Source organism: Lathyrus oleraceus, chromosome 6 (assembly GCF_024323335.1).
Source record: "Lathyrus oleraceus cultivar Zhongwan6 chromosome 6, CAAS_Psat_ZW6_1.0, whole genome shotgun sequence".
NCBI classification, from domain to species: Eukaryota; Viridiplantae; Streptophyta; class Magnoliopsida; order Fabales; family Fabaceae; genus Lathyrus; species Lathyrus oleraceus.
Genome location: NC_066584.1, coordinates 209107862 through 209127319, shown reverse-complemented (window position 1 = coordinate 209127319; position 19458 = coordinate 209107862). Strand labels below are relative to the sequence as shown.

At 34.3% G+C, this 19458-nt stretch overlaps 1 protein-coding gene across 2 annotated transcripts; it reads right to left on the bottom strand.

The window, feature by feature from the left end:
- Positions 1-16907: 16907 nt before the first annotated feature.
- Positions 16908-19024, bottom strand: LOC127097830 (omega-6 fatty acid desaturase, chloroplastic). 2 transcript variants are annotated; one of them, XM_051036310.1, is made up of 7 exons: positions 18819-19024; positions 18655-18709; positions 18322-18563; positions 18092-18235; positions 17873-18024; positions 17663-17785; positions 16908-17579 (listed from the first exon to the last, which is right to left on the bottom strand). In XM_051036310.1, the coding sequence occupies exons 1-7, from the start codon at positions 18861-18863 to the stop codon at positions 17006-17008; spliced, it is 1335 nt and encodes a 444-aa protein (XP_050892267.1). In that variant the 5' UTR covers positions 18864-19024; the 3' UTR covers positions 16908-17005. The 2 variants fall into 2 exon arrangements, with proteins under 2 accessions (XP_050892267.1, XP_050892266.1); XM_051036309.1 differs by having other exon boundaries at positions 18655-18718; positions 18819-19023.
- Positions 19025-19458: the final 434 nt, after the last annotated feature.

Here is a 19458-nt window from a genome sequence, read left to right as displayed (position 1 = left end):
AATTTGTGTTGAGATACAACGATCCAATATCGTTACATTTAAATATAATTTAAATCCTGCCTTTGGTATATTTTCTTCACACACGTTTTTGTGTTACGTGAGCTCAATTCAAGTTCTCGTATCAACATATTTTGATTCGTGCACACTTTGGTTTTGCTTACTTTTTCATTTCAATTATGATGAATGTGTGTTGTAATTATTATGTATGCACTCATATCCTTTTTCTTTGTTGCGTGTGTTGTGCAATATTGTGATTCAATTCAGTTATGGTGTTAGGCTATGTCTCGTGTTAGATTTCATGTCATCATGCTAGAATTTATGCCCCTCGCGATGCAATTCATGAACTTATGTTACGGTTCTCACCTTTTCATTTTTCTTCAACCATTTTTTTACCACCGATTCAAAATAATTTCAAACCATTTCATAAATCATTTTCTACTAACGCGAGAAACCCTCGATCAACATCGAGTTTTCTTCTCCACTTATCTGAAACATTTAAAACCTTTTTCTTTATAAAAACAGGTTGAAAAGGTAATGAGAGGTTTTCACTTTCCTGCTCCTCGAATGATCGAATGATTGGCGCACGCAATATTACTAGAGTATTCGTCTTTCACTTATAATTTTCTCAAGCAACTTGGAAGAAAAAGGAATGGGAGGTTTACACTTTCTTGCTCCTTGAATAATCGAATGGTTGGCACACACTTCATTGCTTGATTACTCGTCATCCACCTAAAAACAATCTCAACACATCAAACTCTTTTTCTCGCCCTTGCACGATCGAAAATCCTTTTCACAAATGAAAGATATATTATCTCTAGATGATGTAAAACAATAAGTTGTCCATATATATGTGTGAGTGATCTAAGCGACATTTTCTCGAGAATGTTGATATTAGAAATCCATTATGTTGTGATGCAAGCGCCCCATCCTTTACTGTTCTGGGTAAGCAATGTTTTTCCGTCGATTGTGACAAAATATTTTTTGCTAAAGTCGGCCAACAAACAAACGTTTTCTATCCAGAATTATGTAGCCATGAGTTCTCCATTACACCCGAAGATATGTAGGAGCAAGACCTGCAATCTTGTAAGGTACATTAATAAAAACTTTTTTGTGACCCCTTTCTTTTTCTCTTTGAACTTTTAATAACTTGAAGAAATAAAACATTTAAAAAGCTAACACTTATGCACAAAACTGACTAAATGGTTCTTGTTGAGTAGAACGGATGTGATGGGTGCTAATACCTTCCCTTGCATAATTGACTCTTGTACCTTATTTGGTTGCAATGACCATATCATTGTCATTCTTTAGATGTTTTATCGATATTTTCCCTTTCCTATTTGGGAATAAATAAATATATGTGGAGACTCTGTTAGTCATCCACGAGCATACGAAGCACCCGCGAAGGTCATTTTTCTTTTAGATGCGACAACTAGCGACTCTGTTGGGGACTGTCTAGAGAGTCGGGCCTAGTTTAGTTAACTTTGGAATGAATGTTAGATTTGTATTGTTTTCTTCTTATCTTATCTTATTTTATATTTATCTTGTATGATTATTACTTTGTTCATCTGTGGTATTGGGATTCGTTATTTGAGTAAAGCTTTACACTCGAGCTTTGAGAAAAAAAGCCTTAGAATCGGAGATTGTGTAGTATTGAACTGAGGGATCTACACCTCACTAGAAAAATATGAACACTCCACCTAGAGTATATTTGTTTGGTATTTTCATCATGATGTGGCTAGCTCACTATTGCGTTAAAATTTCAAATAAGGTATGTGACTCTATGAACCTCACCTAAACCAAAAAACCTGTTATTAGGGTCGGAGATCATGTAGTATTGGACCGAGGGAGTTACACCTCATTGGAACAATATGAAGACTTAACCTAGAGTAGATCTATTTGGAACTTTTAGCATGATGTGGCTAGCCCACTATTATGTTGAAATTTTAAATAAGGTCCATGACTCTAGAAACCTTGTCTAAAGCAAAACAAATTGTTTTTAAGAGGAAATAATGTATATTGAACTGAGGGGTTTACACCTTGTTGGAACGATATGAAAACTCTACTTAGTGTAGATCTATTTGTACTCTTCCTCATGATGTGGCTAGCCCACTATTGCGTGGAAATGTCTAATAATATCCATGACTCTAAGTTGTTTCCTTTAAAAAACGCAACCCTAGAGATACCCCTTGTAAGGGGTTGGGTAGAACAGCTTAGAGTTATCCGGTTGTAAGGAGCCTCACTAAATAGGTTGTTCTGCAGTTCTTTTATCCATATCATCCTGAACACGCACATGACATAGCATAGAAAGCATGCATAACATTGCATTGCATCTTTTGCATTAGAAAATGACAAAAAACTCATGCATTCACATTCCATCAACATGCATCGCATATCATTTTTCCATAAAAAATGCATGGTATCTCATTGCATCCATTCACATTCCATTATGTTTAGATTTCATCATCATGCATGCATATCATTTTTCCATTAAAGAAAAATGCATTTTTCCTTTGTCCATAGCCAACAATTGATTTTCTAGCACCCATATTGGACTCGAAGCATCTCTTGAAGGATCATGGACCCGGTGGAACAAAATCAGGTTGCATTAAGAGAATATGTTTACTTGATGAAAAAAAATGGACCAACTTATGAAGGCCATGTTATCCTTGGCAAAGAGAGAGGGCAACACTCAATTGTGGATTGCAGATCTTTTAAGGCTAAAGTGCAGGATTTTATTAACTACAAGTGTGTGGCCTTTAAAGAAGGAAACTTGTGGATGAATGGCAACCCCTTACCCTGACAAACACAAAGACTGCGAGAAGCCCCTTAAAGCTAGTGGATCATACAAGGATGCTCATCCTCTGCACTAACAATCATTTGTCTATTTCAGCATTTCATTTGTAATTTCTTTGCATAATAAGCACTTATTTGCTTTGAAACATTGTTGTTTCTTTAATGGTAATATTAATGACGCGATCATGCATTTCTTGGATCAATCATGTAGTATTCACTCATTTTTCATTTATATCAAAACACACAAAAAAATTCACCCATTCATTTATCTTTATCAAACTTTTGTTTAAGCAGAGATTGGAGGGAGGACGATGAAAACGAAATACCCGAAATTTCTACAGTGTGCTTTTGAATAGAACTTTGTTGATGATGTAAGGAATTGTTTCAAATTCCCAAACACCGAAGACATAAGGATTCAATCCTTAGTCAACCACTTTGATACTAGAAGTTGGTGTTTATTTCAAAATTAAAAACCCTTAATCTTAATCAGGGGCAGGGTAGTTCCGTTCAGATAGTTTGACTATGCATTCAATCTTCAAGAGAATCAGTCCATTTATACAACTTCAAATAAGAGGTTCAACCACATGTTCTTCTTTGCACGTTATAAAGTGTCAAAGAAGTCGTGAAAAGACAATAATTTATAGTGGTTATTCCACACCAACCATTAACAAGGCAGTCACAAAATCAAAATATCAAAAACAAAAGTCCACTGAGTCGAACACCACAGAAGATGACTTAGGCAGAAATCAGGGCATCCCGGTGGACCGAAAAGCTTCGGAGAAGTGATCTGGGAAAAATCAGGGATGAAAAGCAAAAAGAGAGGTCATCAAAATCCTCAACAAAAAAATAGAAATCAGGTGACTTCCATTTCAAGAAAATCTCATATTGAAACTTCATCTTCACCCTTACACCTTCGAACCCCTCTTAGAAATTGAATGTGTGTATCAAATTAATTGAATGTAGGACTAAAGATCATCAGGAAGAAAGGGAGGGTTAAAATTAAATTGTGAGTCGTATATCCTTTTGTTTCAAAAATCGTGAACTAGGCCACATTATAACCCTTAAAAGACCTAATTGAGGAAGGGCTTATTCTGAAAGCGTACTACATAAAGGTTGTGTTAACCTGACTCCACAAATATCTTTGTTAATCATTTGTTTATTCACATCATCTTTCACACTGGGAATGGCTAGATCAACATTATGTTCTGATCATTAACCCATTCACTGTATTCCCCCCGTGATCTCAATAAAACTTGATTTCAAAATTTACGTGAGCATTGCATAAAAATTACCATTTTTAATGAACATTGTTCATTGTAAGTAATTACGTAGCATCAAAGGAATCCCAATGATGTACAGTCCATTGAAGAACTGGGTCATGTGAAAGAAGTCAAGTCAGGGACAAATCACTTCGAGAACCGATCAATCCAAATCAACCTCCAAAAGTAGTTTAATCAAGGATAAAAATCTTCAAGACTTAGATTGGAGTAAGTCACCTCAAAGAGAACAGTGAAGCCGACTCTCTAGAGATCAGTTGATCAGGCGTAAACCACTTCAAGAGTCGGTTAGCCAATGACAACTTCAAGGTTTAAAATACTAGGTCGTATTATGGCAAAGTGCTTCTAAAATCCTTTTGAGGTAAACTTCTTCAAAGACCCAATAAACTGGGGTAAAAGAGCTACAAAAGTGAAAGTCCTCCACGTACTTTCAAGCTGCTCAAGAAGAAATCATGCAATGCGTCAGCAACCATTGAGTTCGAGACGAGCGTTGGAAAATCATGCTGGAACCGCCTCCCATCAAATAACATTTTCCCTCAATAAGAAACCTTGTTGCAAATGAATCCTTCCATTACCCACCACATGGGAATTGTTGAAATCCCTCAAGTCATTGCATAAATCATTGTCATGCATTAATCATGGTGTTTCGCTCTAGTGTCATGCAATGCATATAATTGCATTCATCTAGCATATTCCCATAACATGAAGTCTTCTAGAATGAACATGAAGAATAAAAGTCCAACCTGGCTTGTCACACATACCTGCATTGATCGGTCATTACACTTCATGCATCATTTCACGTTAGTATTCCATTGGATGATATTCCCCAATGAACCTTTTCCATTAACCTTTTGATAAAGATATTCCCCAGCGAATCCTCTGAATTTTGTTCCCCAAGAAGAGTTTACCTTAAAAAGTCCCTCTTAGAATTTTTCATTTGCAGAGCTTTCCCCAGTAAATCTTCTATCGAAGAAGTCATTTTTGGGATGTTTCCACAATCGAATATCAATGTCTGTCGACCTCCGAGTTGATATTGATTTCTTTAACTCATTTTGATCTAAATGTCGACCCTCGAGTAGACAATGACAATCTTGCCTTTATATTTTTGGTTTGTTCTCGACCCCCGAGTCGATGTTATTGTCTTTATTTTCTTAAACCCCGAGTTGATATGTTATCGACCCCGAGTCGATAGTGTCCTAATTTTCTCAATCCTTGAGTTGATTTGTTGTCTTGATTTGTTCTCGACCCCCGAGTCGATATCGTTGTGTTTATTTCCTCGACCCTCGAGTTGATGTTTTTATTGATTTGTTCTCAACCCCCTGAGTCGACGTTTTCTTTGTGTTCTCAACCCCCGAGTCGATGTTGTTGTCTTTATATGTTCTCGACCCCCTAGTCGTTATTGCCTTTATTTTCTCAACCCCCGAGTTGATTTATTCTCGACCCTGATTCTATATTATCTTTATTTTTTTCAACCCCGAGTTGAAATTTTCTCAACCCCCAAGCTGACATTGTCTTTGTGTTCTTAACCCCCGAGTTGGTACGTTCTCGACCCCTGAGTCGATGTTGTTGTCTTTATATTTCCTCAACTCCTGAGTTGATATGTTCTTAACCCCTGAGTCAAAGTTGTCTTGTCTTTACATTTTCCAGCCCCGAGTTGATGTCGTTTTATCTTGATTTCCTCAATCCTCGAGTTGATGTCTTGTCTTTTTTTCAACCCCCGAGTCGACACCAATCATTGTTCTTTATACTAAGTGTTAACCCCTGAGTGAATGTTGATCTTGTATCTCATCCTTGTTCATTTGTTTTCTTAACTTCACTACTCATAGTATGTCATTTCATTGCATTCAGGGACAAAATTCGAGTCTCTTAGATTCTATGAGGATTATCATCACTCATATCATCCGATAATGCTATTTAAATAGAGCAGTTGTCATACCCTAATTTGGCCCTTAAATCAATAAATTGATACATTCATCATGACATTTGCATTATCTACATATCATGACATACACTTCTTTCAGCATAATGCTTAAAAAGGTTACCAGAATAAAATTTTGGTTTTACAGACAGACTCGTTGAATCGATTTTCAATTGTGCATAAAATTAGCGGGCAAAAATTCGAGATTACGATTGCAGTTGTTAGTTTTATTGATCCACAAATCATGTAGTTCAAACTGGTGTGCTCGTTTTATTTTTCCGATCCCGTTTGCATTCGCATTTTGATCATCCTGAGGCTTTTCAACCGGATATTTTTTATTGCAAATTTAATGCATTCATTTTATTTTTTCACGCAATTTCGTGCCTGATTGTTATTCATTTTATTTCCTTTTATTTATTTTTTTATTTAAAATGTTAAGAAAAAAATATTAGCGACAAGTATTTGATCTTTTTATTTTATTTGTCTTTATAAAAAATTAGATTTTATTGCATTTTTTATTGTGTAAACTCATTTTTATCTCATAAAAATATTAAAAGGGTGTTTTCAAAATAAATTAGTTTTGTAAACTTTACTATATATGTGACTAATGGTGATTGGCTAAAGAATACTCAGACTCACCCAAAAAAAACACATGGCGCATAACTCATTAGTGGTGGATCTCATTTTCAAAAATCAATAGAAAAAGGAAAGTTGTTATTTTCTCTCTAAAAATAGCGCAGGAAACGAGGTTCCTTCTTCTTCATCTAGATCCACTAAACACTTTTCTTTTTTCACTAAAAAATACAACACTCAGTATCCAATGATTTTGAGAAGAAAAAGAAGAAGCAACTCCATTATTTTGACACACAAAACCTTCCTGCCTTCTTTGTTACAGCAACACCATCTACCTCTACACTTACCACCTTCACGCTGATCATTCCATGAACAACCTCCCAAAACCTCCAACTCACACAATTGTGACTTTCTTCTTGCATAGCATCGCCATCGTCCGAGCACCACCTCAAACCACAGTGTTGAACTCGATATGTTACCCTTATTTTCTTCAAGCATACACAACACCACCTTCCTTATCCAACCCTTCTATACTAAACCAAAACCAATATTCTCACAACCTTCTTCATCCATGATGAACCATATAATAACACATTATTAACACTCTTTCATAAACTTTATTGTACAACCACCACAACAACTTCACACTCTCACTGATAAAGCTCGCCACTGGCTCTGAGTAACACATTTAACCTTGTGTTTCACCAACCTCTTCATCGAACCAACAAACCACAGCCATTGTTTTCCACCTCTCCACCACCGTCAATAACACTCTGTAGGACCAGCGCCCTACACCACCATGTTCACCAGAAATCATACGCAACTAGAGTCAAAAAAAGCGACGGTATTGTTCTAATCTAGGGTACTTCGAATCTTCCATTTTTGTTTGGTCGATGCATTTTCACGTGAAGAGGGTGAGCAATGTTGTTTATTTGAGTGGAAGAGTTGCTATGTCGTCTTCTTTTTTTATGCTTGGATATGTATTGCCTTATTTGCATTGTGTTTTCAAGAGAAGATAATGAACAATGTTCCTTGCTCAAAGTGGAGCACGTTTTCTGTTGTTAGTTTTCATTTTGTTTTTGCTTGCATTTGCATTTATGGCATTATCGGTACTGTTGCCTTAAGTATTTATTTTATGTTTTGTGATTTATTTTATTTAGTGTAAGATTAAGTCAAATGATATTGTTGCTTTTGGGATTAATTTTGATATTTGATTTAAGCCCATATAGCTCTTTCTATTTACACCCTATGGTGGATTTTATATGTATTTTTTTTATATTTGCGTTAAGTTGCATTTTTATTTCAAATGTGATGATCGCATTTTAAGCGTTAGCAACTTGCTGGGTTTCTTTGCGTATGTGTGTGATTTTTGCTTTCGTTTTCGTTGTGTCTTATGTGACTTTAAGTATCGTGTTTAAAAGCATCGAGTCGCATTTCTTTGCATTGAGGTTACTTGATCTTATCATTACATTACGTTATTGTTACTTTTACATTGTGGGAATTATGCTTGGTTGCATACCATTGCTTATGCGTTAGCATTTTATTGGATTTTTCTTGCAATTACGTGAAACATTTGTCGTCGCGTTTATATTTGATTGAATGCACATTTGACGGTTTGGCATAGCAACAACTCGCTGTTTCTTTGTGTTGCTTTGCATTTTTTGACTCGTGACTTTTGCTTCCGCATATTATATTTGTTTTCATTTATTTGTGATGACGGCACTTACTTATTAGTAATTTGTAATTAGATTAGTGTTGAGATACAACGATCGAATTTTGTTACATTTAAAGTGAATTTAAATTCTAGATTTTGTAGCTTTGTATCACGTGCGTCTTCGCGTTATGTGAGTTAATTCAGGTTCTTGTGTCAAGATATTTTGATCCGTGCACACTTCGGTTTTGTTTACTTTTTCAATTCTATTATGATGAATGTGTGCTGTAATTATTTGTATGCACTCCTATCCTTTTATTTTATTTTTGAGTGCTTTGTGAAATATTATGATTTGATTGATTTATGGCGTTAGGCTATGCCTTGTTCTAGAGTTCGCATCATCACGCTAGAATTTGCACCCATCACAATGCAATTCGTGAACTTATGTTATGATTCTCACCTTTTCATTTTTCTTCAACCATTTTTTACCACCGATGCAAAATAATTTCAAACCATTTCACACCACTAACGTGATAAACCCTCGATCAACATCGAGTTTTCTTCTCCGCTTATTCGAAGAATTTAAAACCTTTTTCTTAATAAAAACCATTTGAAAAGGGAATGGGAGGTTTACACTTTCCTGCTCCTCGATTGATCGAATGATTGGCGCACGCCATATTTCTCGAGTATTCGTCTTCCGCTAATAGTTTACTCAAGTAACTTGGACGAAAAAGGAATTGGGGGTTTAAACTTTCCTGTTCCTCGAATAATCAAATGGTTGGCGTATGCTTCATTGTTTAATTACTCATCGTCCGCCTGAAAACAATCTCAACACATCAAATTCTTTTTCTTGGCCCCGCGCGATCAAAAATCATTTTCATAAACGAAAGATATTTTGTCTCGAGACGATACAAAACAATACTTCATCCACATATATGTTTGAGTGAGCTAAGCGGTGTTTTCCCGTGAATGATGACAAAATAGTTGTCGCTAAAATCTACCAACAATCAAACATTTTCTACCCAGAACTACGTAACCTTGAGTTCGCCATCGCACCTAGAGATACGTAGGAGCAAGACCCACAACCTTGTCAGACAAATTAATAAAAAACTTCTTGCGACCCCTTTCTTTTTTTTTCTTTGAACTTGTAATAACTTGAAGAAAGCAAACATTTCAAAAGCTAACACTTATGCATAAAACTAACTAAATGGTTCATGTTGAGTACAACAGATGTGAGGGGTGCTAATACATTTCCCTTTAATAATTGACTCCCAAACCTGATTTGGCTGCAATGATCATATCATTGTCGTTCTTTAGGGGTTTTATCAATATTTTCTCTTTCCATTTTTAGGTATAAATAAAGTTTTGTGGTGTCTGTGTTAGTCATCTCCAAGCCTGCGACACACTCGTGAAGGTCATATTTTTTTCGAGATGCGACAATAATGTCTTGAGCGTTGATACTCATTAAATGGATGACAATGATTTGTTTAAGGACAAGGAATAAACTCATTAAACATGCTTATATTTCCCCTCGGTTATTACTCAAAACCGAGGTAAAATGTGTTTCTTTTTAAATAAAAAATACAATAAAATATGTTTCATCCCAAGCGCCACATACCTCTCGGTTTTTGTAAAAAACCGAGGGGACTAAGCTTTTGTGTTTAAATTTCCATTGTTTACACATAATATTAAAATATAATTTTTAAACAAATTCAGATTTTGGAGAACAACGAATCTTTTTACAAATCTTTTCAAGTTATTCTTGGAGAACAACAAATCTTTTCAAGTTATTCTTGGAGAACAACGAATCTTTTTTGCTATCCAGAATTTATTGTATACCATTTATGCACATTCTTTTCAAGTTCAATGGATTGCATGTATCCAATTTATGATAAGTTATTTGTTCCATCCATAGGAAAAAAAATTACACTTGCAATCCATCCCAGAAATCTGTTCAAAAATTTCATTATCTTGAGCAAAAAATTTCATGGAAAATGTTTATGAATAAATTTCTCAATGTTGTCAACCGATGAAAGCAATAAATTATGGAGTGTTTTCTTTGATTGACAACATAGGAAGGTTATTCCAAAAATACAACAACAACAACAACATTAACACCATTATGTGAGATAGATTGCAAGAGCAGAAAAAAATGGTTTGTTCAAAATAGAAGAACATTGAAGACTTTTTCTATCTTGCAATTCATCCCAAAGAATGACGCGTACAAGTTTAGAGCGGTTACATATAAGTTAGGTTTAGGGTAAAATCTGATTAACGAGTATTTTTATAGTAAAATCTGATTATATAATCCTTTGGTTATTAAATAAAATCAAATGAATAGATCATTAATTTAAAATTAAAAAAAAGATACCACTTTTTAAGAAATAAAAATATAAATTGCATTTGCTGCGATTCGAAGCATGTCCTGAATTACTTTTCCCCTCGGTTATATTTAGAAACCGAGGGAATATATGGTATTTATTTTTATAAAATAAAAATAAAAAAATGGTATGCCTTGGCATTATACCTCGATTTTTTGTTGGGTAGGGTGAAAGCTTTGTCATGAAATGTATTATTTGTAGTAGTCAAGAGTTTTGAATTAGATCATATTGTCTCTTTCTAAGACTTTTTATTTCTTCCAACAAGTTTTTATTTTTCAATTCAAGGGAAGAGATAATATCTTTGGAGGTATAGATAATTTGTTCTAATTTACTTGTTTGTTTTGTTAACTTCTTACACTTGCTAAATAAGTCTTGATAAGAAAAGTGAGAGATTAACTCATCATCTTGATGGTTTGCATTGAGATAAATGTTTGTTTCTTCCTTATATGAGGACTTCATGTCATTGTTATCCTAAGATTTGTATGCTCTCTTTTCTTTTCTCTGGGATTTCATGAACTTTAGTTTATTTTATTTTCTTCTATGGTTTTGAGGACAGTTTAGTCTTGTGTGTCCTTTCTCTCCAAATTGATGACATGTAGGAATGGACAACGAACTTTCTTCACTTTGCTTCAGAGCCTTAAAGTTTGTTTTTCGTGCTTTAGGAATTCTTTGAATTTACAAAACATGAATTCCATGAATTCATTACTTTTACTTTGACATTATTTATCTTATGGCGCCATATATTTAATGTTTGTGACTTTTAGTTAGATACTTTTCTTATGTTCCCGTAATTTGATTAACCCTTAGATTCATAAGACGATGATTAAGTCTTTTTAGTTCCATATCATGTTCCTGCAATTTGCTAAACTCTCTCTCTCTCTCTCTCTCTCTCTCTGTGTGTGTGTGTGTGTGTGTGTGTGTGTGTGTGTGTGTGTATGTGTGTGTCCATGGTTGCTAAATCCTTAGATGCACACATCGTAATGACTTTGGATTGTCAGCTACGGTTTAGGCATCTAAGAATTTTTACAACTAGCTCCTCATTTGAAAATGTTTAAAGTTCTCATATGACTCGCGATATAGGTAAATCGTGTTTGTATTTGATTAATGTTTTCTTCAAGTTTCATTATGAAGAGTTCATACTCATGGGTCTTACGCCCAACCTTGTCCTCTTTATCTAAGTAGTTCATTCATGGATAATTTGGAGGGTGTCCCACACTTCTTCTGCAGTATCACAGTAAGAAACTCACAAAAACTCATCAAGACCGAGAGTGGTAGTACCCCTTTTGTCTTCAAACAACACTAAACATTTTCTTTATCATCTTTGGTCCAATCCTTTTCACATTTGTTTTCTATAACACCATTAAATTCGTGTGTAGGAACAAACTACCTTCCTTCACAACCTTTCAAATGCCACGATCCATCCCTTCTATGAAAAACTTCATTTTCTCTTTCAACAAGATATAGCCTTCTCATTAAAGAATGTGCATTTGTTTAGCGAATGGCTTGAAGTCACTTTTCCTCCTAGGATGATTAGTATTTAACAAGAGTTGGGCTATGAAGCCATTTGTTGGACAAGTGACTTCAACCACAAGAGGGGGTGAATTATGGTATTTAAAATTCACGGTTACTTTGGTGTTTTTCTCAATTATACTTGAAAGTATGTTAGTAATCTTTTAAGAGTAAATAGAAGTGGAAATAAAGATATTAAATAGAATAAAATAGAAGAGGATAAGGGTTAGAGAGATTGCACCAGATATTTATCCAAGTTCGGTCGACTATTGACCTACTCCTGTCCCCAAGAGATTTTCTTCAGATTTTGACTATAAACTTTGAGGTTTCATAAGTTATGTCCACGAACTTTAATACAATCTGATCTTGAGATTTTACAGGTTTATCCCCAACCAAAGATAACTTTTACCCCAGTTAAAGCTAACAGGTCGTTTAGAGATTTCCAGACTTAACTCAATAACATAAACAGAAATTTTTCTAGCAAAGTTCCAAAAAACTAAAACAGAGATTTTATGATTGGTTTATCTAACGAACCAAACGCAATTTCCCAAGAGTATCGCACTCTTAAGAATTAAAACAACATCACAACCAATATGAATTCTTCCTCACAAGTAATGTTTCACTCAAAAGCACCAAGGTAACTTAAGTGAAAGAAAAAATACTTCTAGAGAGGGAAAGAGAGGAAAATGAGAGATAAATTCCAAAGAAAATGTAAAGCTTCATAAAATATTGTGAAATGAAGTGGAGGAAAACCTCATTTTTATATGAGAAGGAAAACCCAAAAAAGGAAAAAAAAAATATCCATGGGCAAAATTGAATAGCCAATTGGTTGTCTTAATGTCCAATTGATTGGATGATCCATTTTTTTATCGATTTTCTTGCCCAATATGGAAATATTTTATAGAAATTCGTTACAATTCATCAAGATGTTGTCCTAATAATTTGGTTAATCATTTAGGCTTTCTCCAATCAATTGACTTAATGGCCCAATCAATTGGCTAGATAGAAAAAAATTCAATCAATTGGATTAAGTCTCTAACCGATTGGGTAGTTCAAAAAATATTTCAAAAGAGATTGAACAATTTCTTAATCACTTGACTCGACTTTGAAAATATTTTTAAGATATAAAAGTGTTTAAAAAGGACTTTTAAGTGTGTGTGTGTGTGTGTGTGTGTGTGTGTGTGTGTGTGTGTGTGTTTGTGTGTGTGTGTGTGTGTGTGTGTGTGTGTGTGTGTGTGTGAGAGAGAGAGAGAGAGAGTTGTGTGTGTATGTTATGTGTATGTGTGTGTGTGTGTGTATGTGTTATGTGTGTATGTGTGTGTGTGTGTGAGAGAGAGAGAGAGAGAGGGAGAGAGAGAGGTGCCTTATTTTAGGAGTTACTTCCTTACTTTTACAAAACTATGGTCACTCAGACAGATACGACCTGGCGAGCTTTCACATTTCTTTCATAACTCTAAAGCTTCCAAGACTCTTTGGCAGATACCTCGATGACATAAGAACTTAAATAATCTTGAGTCTTTTTTCTTGATGAGGCTTGAGATGTTTTTCTAGTTAGGTCACCATCACCAGAGAGTTGAAAGATAACCGAGTACAATCATCATCGACTTTGTCATCATCAAAACTTCTGACACGATCTTTTGTGGGATTATCAATTTTATACCTACAAACACATAGATCCACATATCTTCAAAGCCATACTAATGCCAAAGTATTTCTTGTCTTCTATCAACTATAGTCCAAACCTTCAAAATTTTGAATAACCTAGCTGAATCAAACCTACCTTTGTCAAAATGGAGAAGAATATGGTAATGGTCTGAGTGATCCTTGATCAAAGTGAAGAAATTAATTGTGTTCCAACTATCTAGCCAATTACGATTACAAATGGCTCTATCAATCCTAACAGAAGAGTAAACACCATATTTTCTGCCATTGGTACAAGTGTAGTAATTACCATTAGTATCAATATGCATAAGCGCATTTTGATTTGTCCAACTAAGAAACTCATCAATTAAAGTTTTGTTTTGAGGGCTTCTACCAAAATTCTCATAAGAACCGATAACTACATTGAAATCACCTATCATGAATCAAGGATCGAGATTGACCTATTGAAGATTGGTAAGTTCATTCCATAAATGTATTGGAATCACATGGGAGTTACTTGCATATACAGCTGCAATGAAGAATTTAGTTTGATTCACTTCTAAAGAAAATTTTGCTTGTTGTTAAGATAAACTTGACACAGAGGGATTCAATCTATTGCACAAAAAATCATAGGTTTGAATCATGATTTTATCTAATATTTAATGCAAATATCTTAAGTTTGATTTGTTTAAGACGCTTGACAGGGAAATGAGCTTAAGGAATCATTAGTTCATCAATCAAAACTAAGTCATATTTTTGTTGATCACAAATATTTTTAATATCTAGCATAATATTAAGGTTTCCTACTCCTCTAGAATTCTAATAAATAGCTTTGATTAAGTGGTGTTGTGATTACTTGACATGGCTCGAGTATCAATTTCCATTGTAGGCTAAGTAAGTTTATGTCTTTCCCTACCCTTTTTCTTGACCAAAGTAAATTATTCTTGATGTGAATCAAGAGGGTTGTCTTCATTTCCCTAAAGGTTATTATTCTTCTCCAAATGAAAACCATCACAGGGACCACTCACTGAACTCTTACCATTATTTTATATAACCACGATATCAAGATCAGGTTGGTCTCTTATATCATCAAACATCTCTTTCTCAATCACCAAATTCTTATTCAAATCATTAGCAGTCTCTACTACTATTTCTTCATCATTCAAAGAGCTTGTTTATGATAAATGTTCCTCATTATCTTTAACCTCAATCTCAGGCTGAATGGTCATAACAGAGTCATCCTTTTTTATGTCATTCTCACGAGTATGATTTCCCGCCTTATTCAAATCTACATAATCATCATTCATTATGACATTCACAAATTTATCACTCTCTATGTTATCCATACTATCATTAACTAGTGTAGCTTGTTTGGACTTTTTTTAGGCATGTATCTTGTAGATTCTTTAATCAGAGACTTCTCAATATTCTTACCTTTTAACTTCAAACATTTATCAGTACTATGACCAAAACACACACACACAATGGTCATAAAAAAAGGTAAACTCTCATATTCTAATTCAACAAAAAACATATAATCCTCTCATTTCACCAAAATACAATCATGGAGAGTATCTTACATGTTAAGAACCTGCACACACGCAAACTGCCCCCGTTATTTTTCTTGTAAGCTCATTAATTGATAAATAAGTGTCAATACCATAAGCAATTGTAAATAAAGTAGTTGGTTCCCAATATGAATTCATATATCATTAGTCACACTTGATCATGTGTAATCTTCAATTTTTTAGGTCTAAAATTTGGCATCCACGTACACAAACGTGGGAGCGAGGGCTTAACATTCCATATCCCTACACTCCAAATTTTATTGATATACTCCCTTGATTTGAATGAAAATTCAAAATAGTCATGTCTTAAATGAGTTAAATCCCAATTAGTGATTAGATTCCATAATTTCATGAATTTGTCACGGAATTACGATGCTTTTAATGACATGCTACCTTTACTAGTGATCAATCTCTCATATAAATTATTTATGCAACGTTCGAAACATGCTTTATAAGTCTCTTCAGGTATCTTAATTGAGAAGTTACTTTTGAGACAAGTCTTGACAAAATTAAAAACTGATATGTCATGCATTTTGAAGAGCTTGTGCAAAGAATTCATTTTTTGCATGGATCAGGATGGAGATATAGAAATCATTCTAGGAATAATATTCGACCATGAAAGGTCTCCACGTCAGTGGCCGATAGCAGAGGAGCCCAAGCCAATTATGCTTTTTTTCATACCCTAAATCCTCAACAAAAAAAAACCTAACTCCATACAAATAGATATCTCCTTCCTCATACCTTCCGAACAATGAAAGTATAGAACTGCCGAACCTTGTGTCTAAAAATCAATTTGATTCAATGATTAAAGAATCCAAATTTTATTTTTCTAAAATTGATTAGAGAAAAATGAAAATTCCTAAACCTGGCCCTCAAGTTGCTCCTCATTTGCAAACTCATATTAAAATGGAAAATAATATAAATGTGTTTGGGCAACTCACCAAAAAATCTAACTTTAAATACTAGAGTTAGCCATTTAAAAAAAACATAATTAAGATTATGAGAACTAGAAGAGTAGAAAAGACTCTCAATTCTCTGTCTAAATTCTTTTTCTGCAAACCTTCATTTTTTTTTTTCATACTTAACTCATTATTTTATATCAGCGCATCAAATAAATCAAGATCAAAAAATTTAGTACAATTCAGAAAATATCAAGTAGTTCATTTGTATCATTCACATTTAAAAAATAAATTAAAAATTCTTAACACTAACACAAATTGAAGAAACATCCGCATATGTTATTATCCAAAACATTTGTTCTTGGTGTAACATTAGAAATAGAAATCAGAAATAGAAGTATCCCTGAAAAATCACTAGTAGAATCTCCACTCTTTGTTTTCATTACACCTCTATGTTATCATCTATCCTTATTCACTATTTTCTTTTTGTAATCATATCTTTATTTTCGTTTATAAACATAGACAAATACTTTATATTTGTTTACGCCCACAGACAAAAGACAACAATCCACTATGAAGTTATTTTCACGTGTCGTGATCCACTACCATTTCATATCGATGTAGACACTAGTATTCATAACTTGAAGGAGAAAATTCATCAAGTGACAATTGTTGGGAGTAGATGAATTCTCGAAGATATTTTTTAATCTTGTTTTTATTTGAATGAAGAGAACATAATCTAATACATTAATTGAAACTTATAAGACAGTGATCCACATCTGAATATAGAAGAAATCAAGCATATTGAGGCATGAGTTTCCTCAAAAGTGTAATAGGACGAGACTCTTTAGGGTCAAGTTGATCAAATGCAACATAATTTTGGTCCTTGTCATACACATGACATTCTGTCATGATTGTCTTCATCAATCTCCAATTCCATCTAGCCTCATTCATATACTTACCCCAATTCTGCTGCAGTGACTCATGCGCTGCACGTAGGTTATAGCTTGGTATCTTCGGAGACACATGGTGAGGAATATGAACATTGATATCATGGCAGAGGAACTCAACCCATTTAGGATATTCACAATGAACGGTTCCATTAAGCTGTGCTTGTGCAGCATTCCAGTCTTGAGAGTATTTGAATGGTATATGCGGTGCCGTGTGATGTACGACAGTGAAAACACTCATCCAGAAGTGATAACCCAGCCACGGCATCAACCAGTATTTAAACCATCCACTCAATCCTGTGGTGTAAATAATCAAAGGCCATCCAATTGCTATAAAACCCAAAACAGCAGCTATACTTATCTTCACTCTCTTTGCTTCATTTGGTCTGAACTTGTTCAAATCAAAATGCCAAATAAGCCTGTTACATCGTCAACATGCACACTCATTTAGTACTTATTCAATTAAGAAGCCTGTTATGTTATATGACATAGTAGTACATACCAGTGCGCTATAGACATCCACGGACGCAGAGGACCTAATCCATATACAAGTGCTTTCCGCAAAACTGGATTTGAATCAAAATCTTCTTTCCAAACTGGATGCCATGCTGTATCTTCGTACAACCTAAAGAAGAGGGAAAACAAAAACACAATTATCGTTTTTACAGATTTGTAAAACCGCGGTCTAAGATGAATAGAAAACTAAACTTACATGTTAGTTTTAGCATGGTGCCTGTCGTGTTTAAATCGCCATGATTCGTATGGATAAATTAGAGGCAAAAGAGCCAAAGTTCCAACAATGTCTTCTACTAGTTTATTCTTTGAAAATGATTTGTGAGCACAATCATGCCCTATAACAAAAAGCTGGTGGAAAACAAAATAATATCAGAGAAGAGAAGAGTAGTACTAACTAACTAACCAACTAACTAACCCCTGTTCCTGCCGTCCCTGCAAACGCCCAAGCCAGAGGAAGTAGATACCAAGGCGCCTTTGAAATAAAAAATAATCCCAATGAGTAAGACGCCACTGATATCAATACTCTTGTCCATGCTTTCATTTCATCTATTTCAAACACCTTTTATACAAAATCAAAATAATCAATAATCTGTGATTATAAAACAAATGTATATACACGATACTCTTATCGGACTAAAGAACAACCTTCTTGGGTAAGGAATTGATGATATCCTTCAAAGTAACATTATCAGGAAGTGGTTCTCCAATTTTCTTAAAACCATAGCGTTCACATTGTTGTTTTCTGTATTCTTCAGTGTTATCTGCGGGAGATGGTGCAGCTGGAATTGCCACAGCTTTTATGATGGAAGCTTTCTTTCTAAAGATTGAAATTCTTTGTTGCCTAAACCCTTTGTAGATAGAACAGTCTTCTTGTGATTTACATAATCCTGTAGCAAAATTAGAAATACTTGGTAATGAATGATGCAACTATGATGCACAGTATTTTTTAGTTATACTGTCTAATTAATACTAGCATACCAGGTGTGAAGTGGACTGTGATATTTCTATTTGAAATTGGCCTTTGGTGTGTGTCCTGCAAAGTCTAACATAAGATGATAATTAACAAACATACTCATCAAAATGTTACACTTAAAAAGTAAAAACAAACTAAGATCTTCACACAGAAGGGATAAAATTGAAACCTTGGAGAAGAGTGAAGAATCCACTAGTGTAAGCATGTAAGACATATCGTTTGTGACCAAAGTTAGAGTTCCGGTTGTTGTTTTGAGGATCCAATTCAATGAGTCTTTGAAGAACGTCAAAAACTATGTAACTTGTGGTACTTCCTTCTTTTCAATGAATGGTGCGATGATGCACATGTATTGGAATTGATATCCTTGATTTTGACTCTTGGAAAACACACAAGTAGTAGTTATCCTTGGGGGCATGCTGAATTCTAGTCATATTTTTTTACTTTGACTTTCAATGTGTGTCGTGCAATCAATTTTTTAAAAATTAAATATTAAGGGTACTTTAAGAAACAAAGCTATTTTACATTAAATACATTTTGAGTATTAAATTATTTTCTTAATAAGTGCATTCTTTGTTTTCTTTTTCTTGTAATTTGGAACTTGGTACGGAGAGATATGGTAGTTATTGTGGGAGGGATATAGTATACAAAAAGATTTGTTAATTTACAATAAGGTGAAATATAGTATTAACAAGTTCTAAAACTACATGTCAAGTAAACTTAAAGCATCTTAATGGTATCGCATTGAAATTGTTAATTATGATTCAAAGCAAGAATGTCAATAGCGAACATCATTCACCACATATTACACC

What these genes read in the sequence shown, in the direction of transcription:
- LOC127097830 (XM_051036309.1), bottom strand. Translation starts at nt 18,863, where the DNA reads ATGTCTTACATGCTTACACTAGTGGATTCTTCACTCTTCTCCAAG. An exon ending in ATTCTTCACTCTTCTCCAAG is followed by an intron (nt 18,719 to 18,818) that starts GTTTCAATTTTA and finishes ATCTTATGTTAG; the next exon opens with ACTTTGCAGGACACACACCA. An exon ending in CAGGGACGGCAGGAACAGGG is followed by an intron (nt 18,025 to 18,091) that starts GTTAGTTAGTTG and finishes GTTTTCCACCAG; the next exon opens with CTTTTTGTTATAGGGCATGA.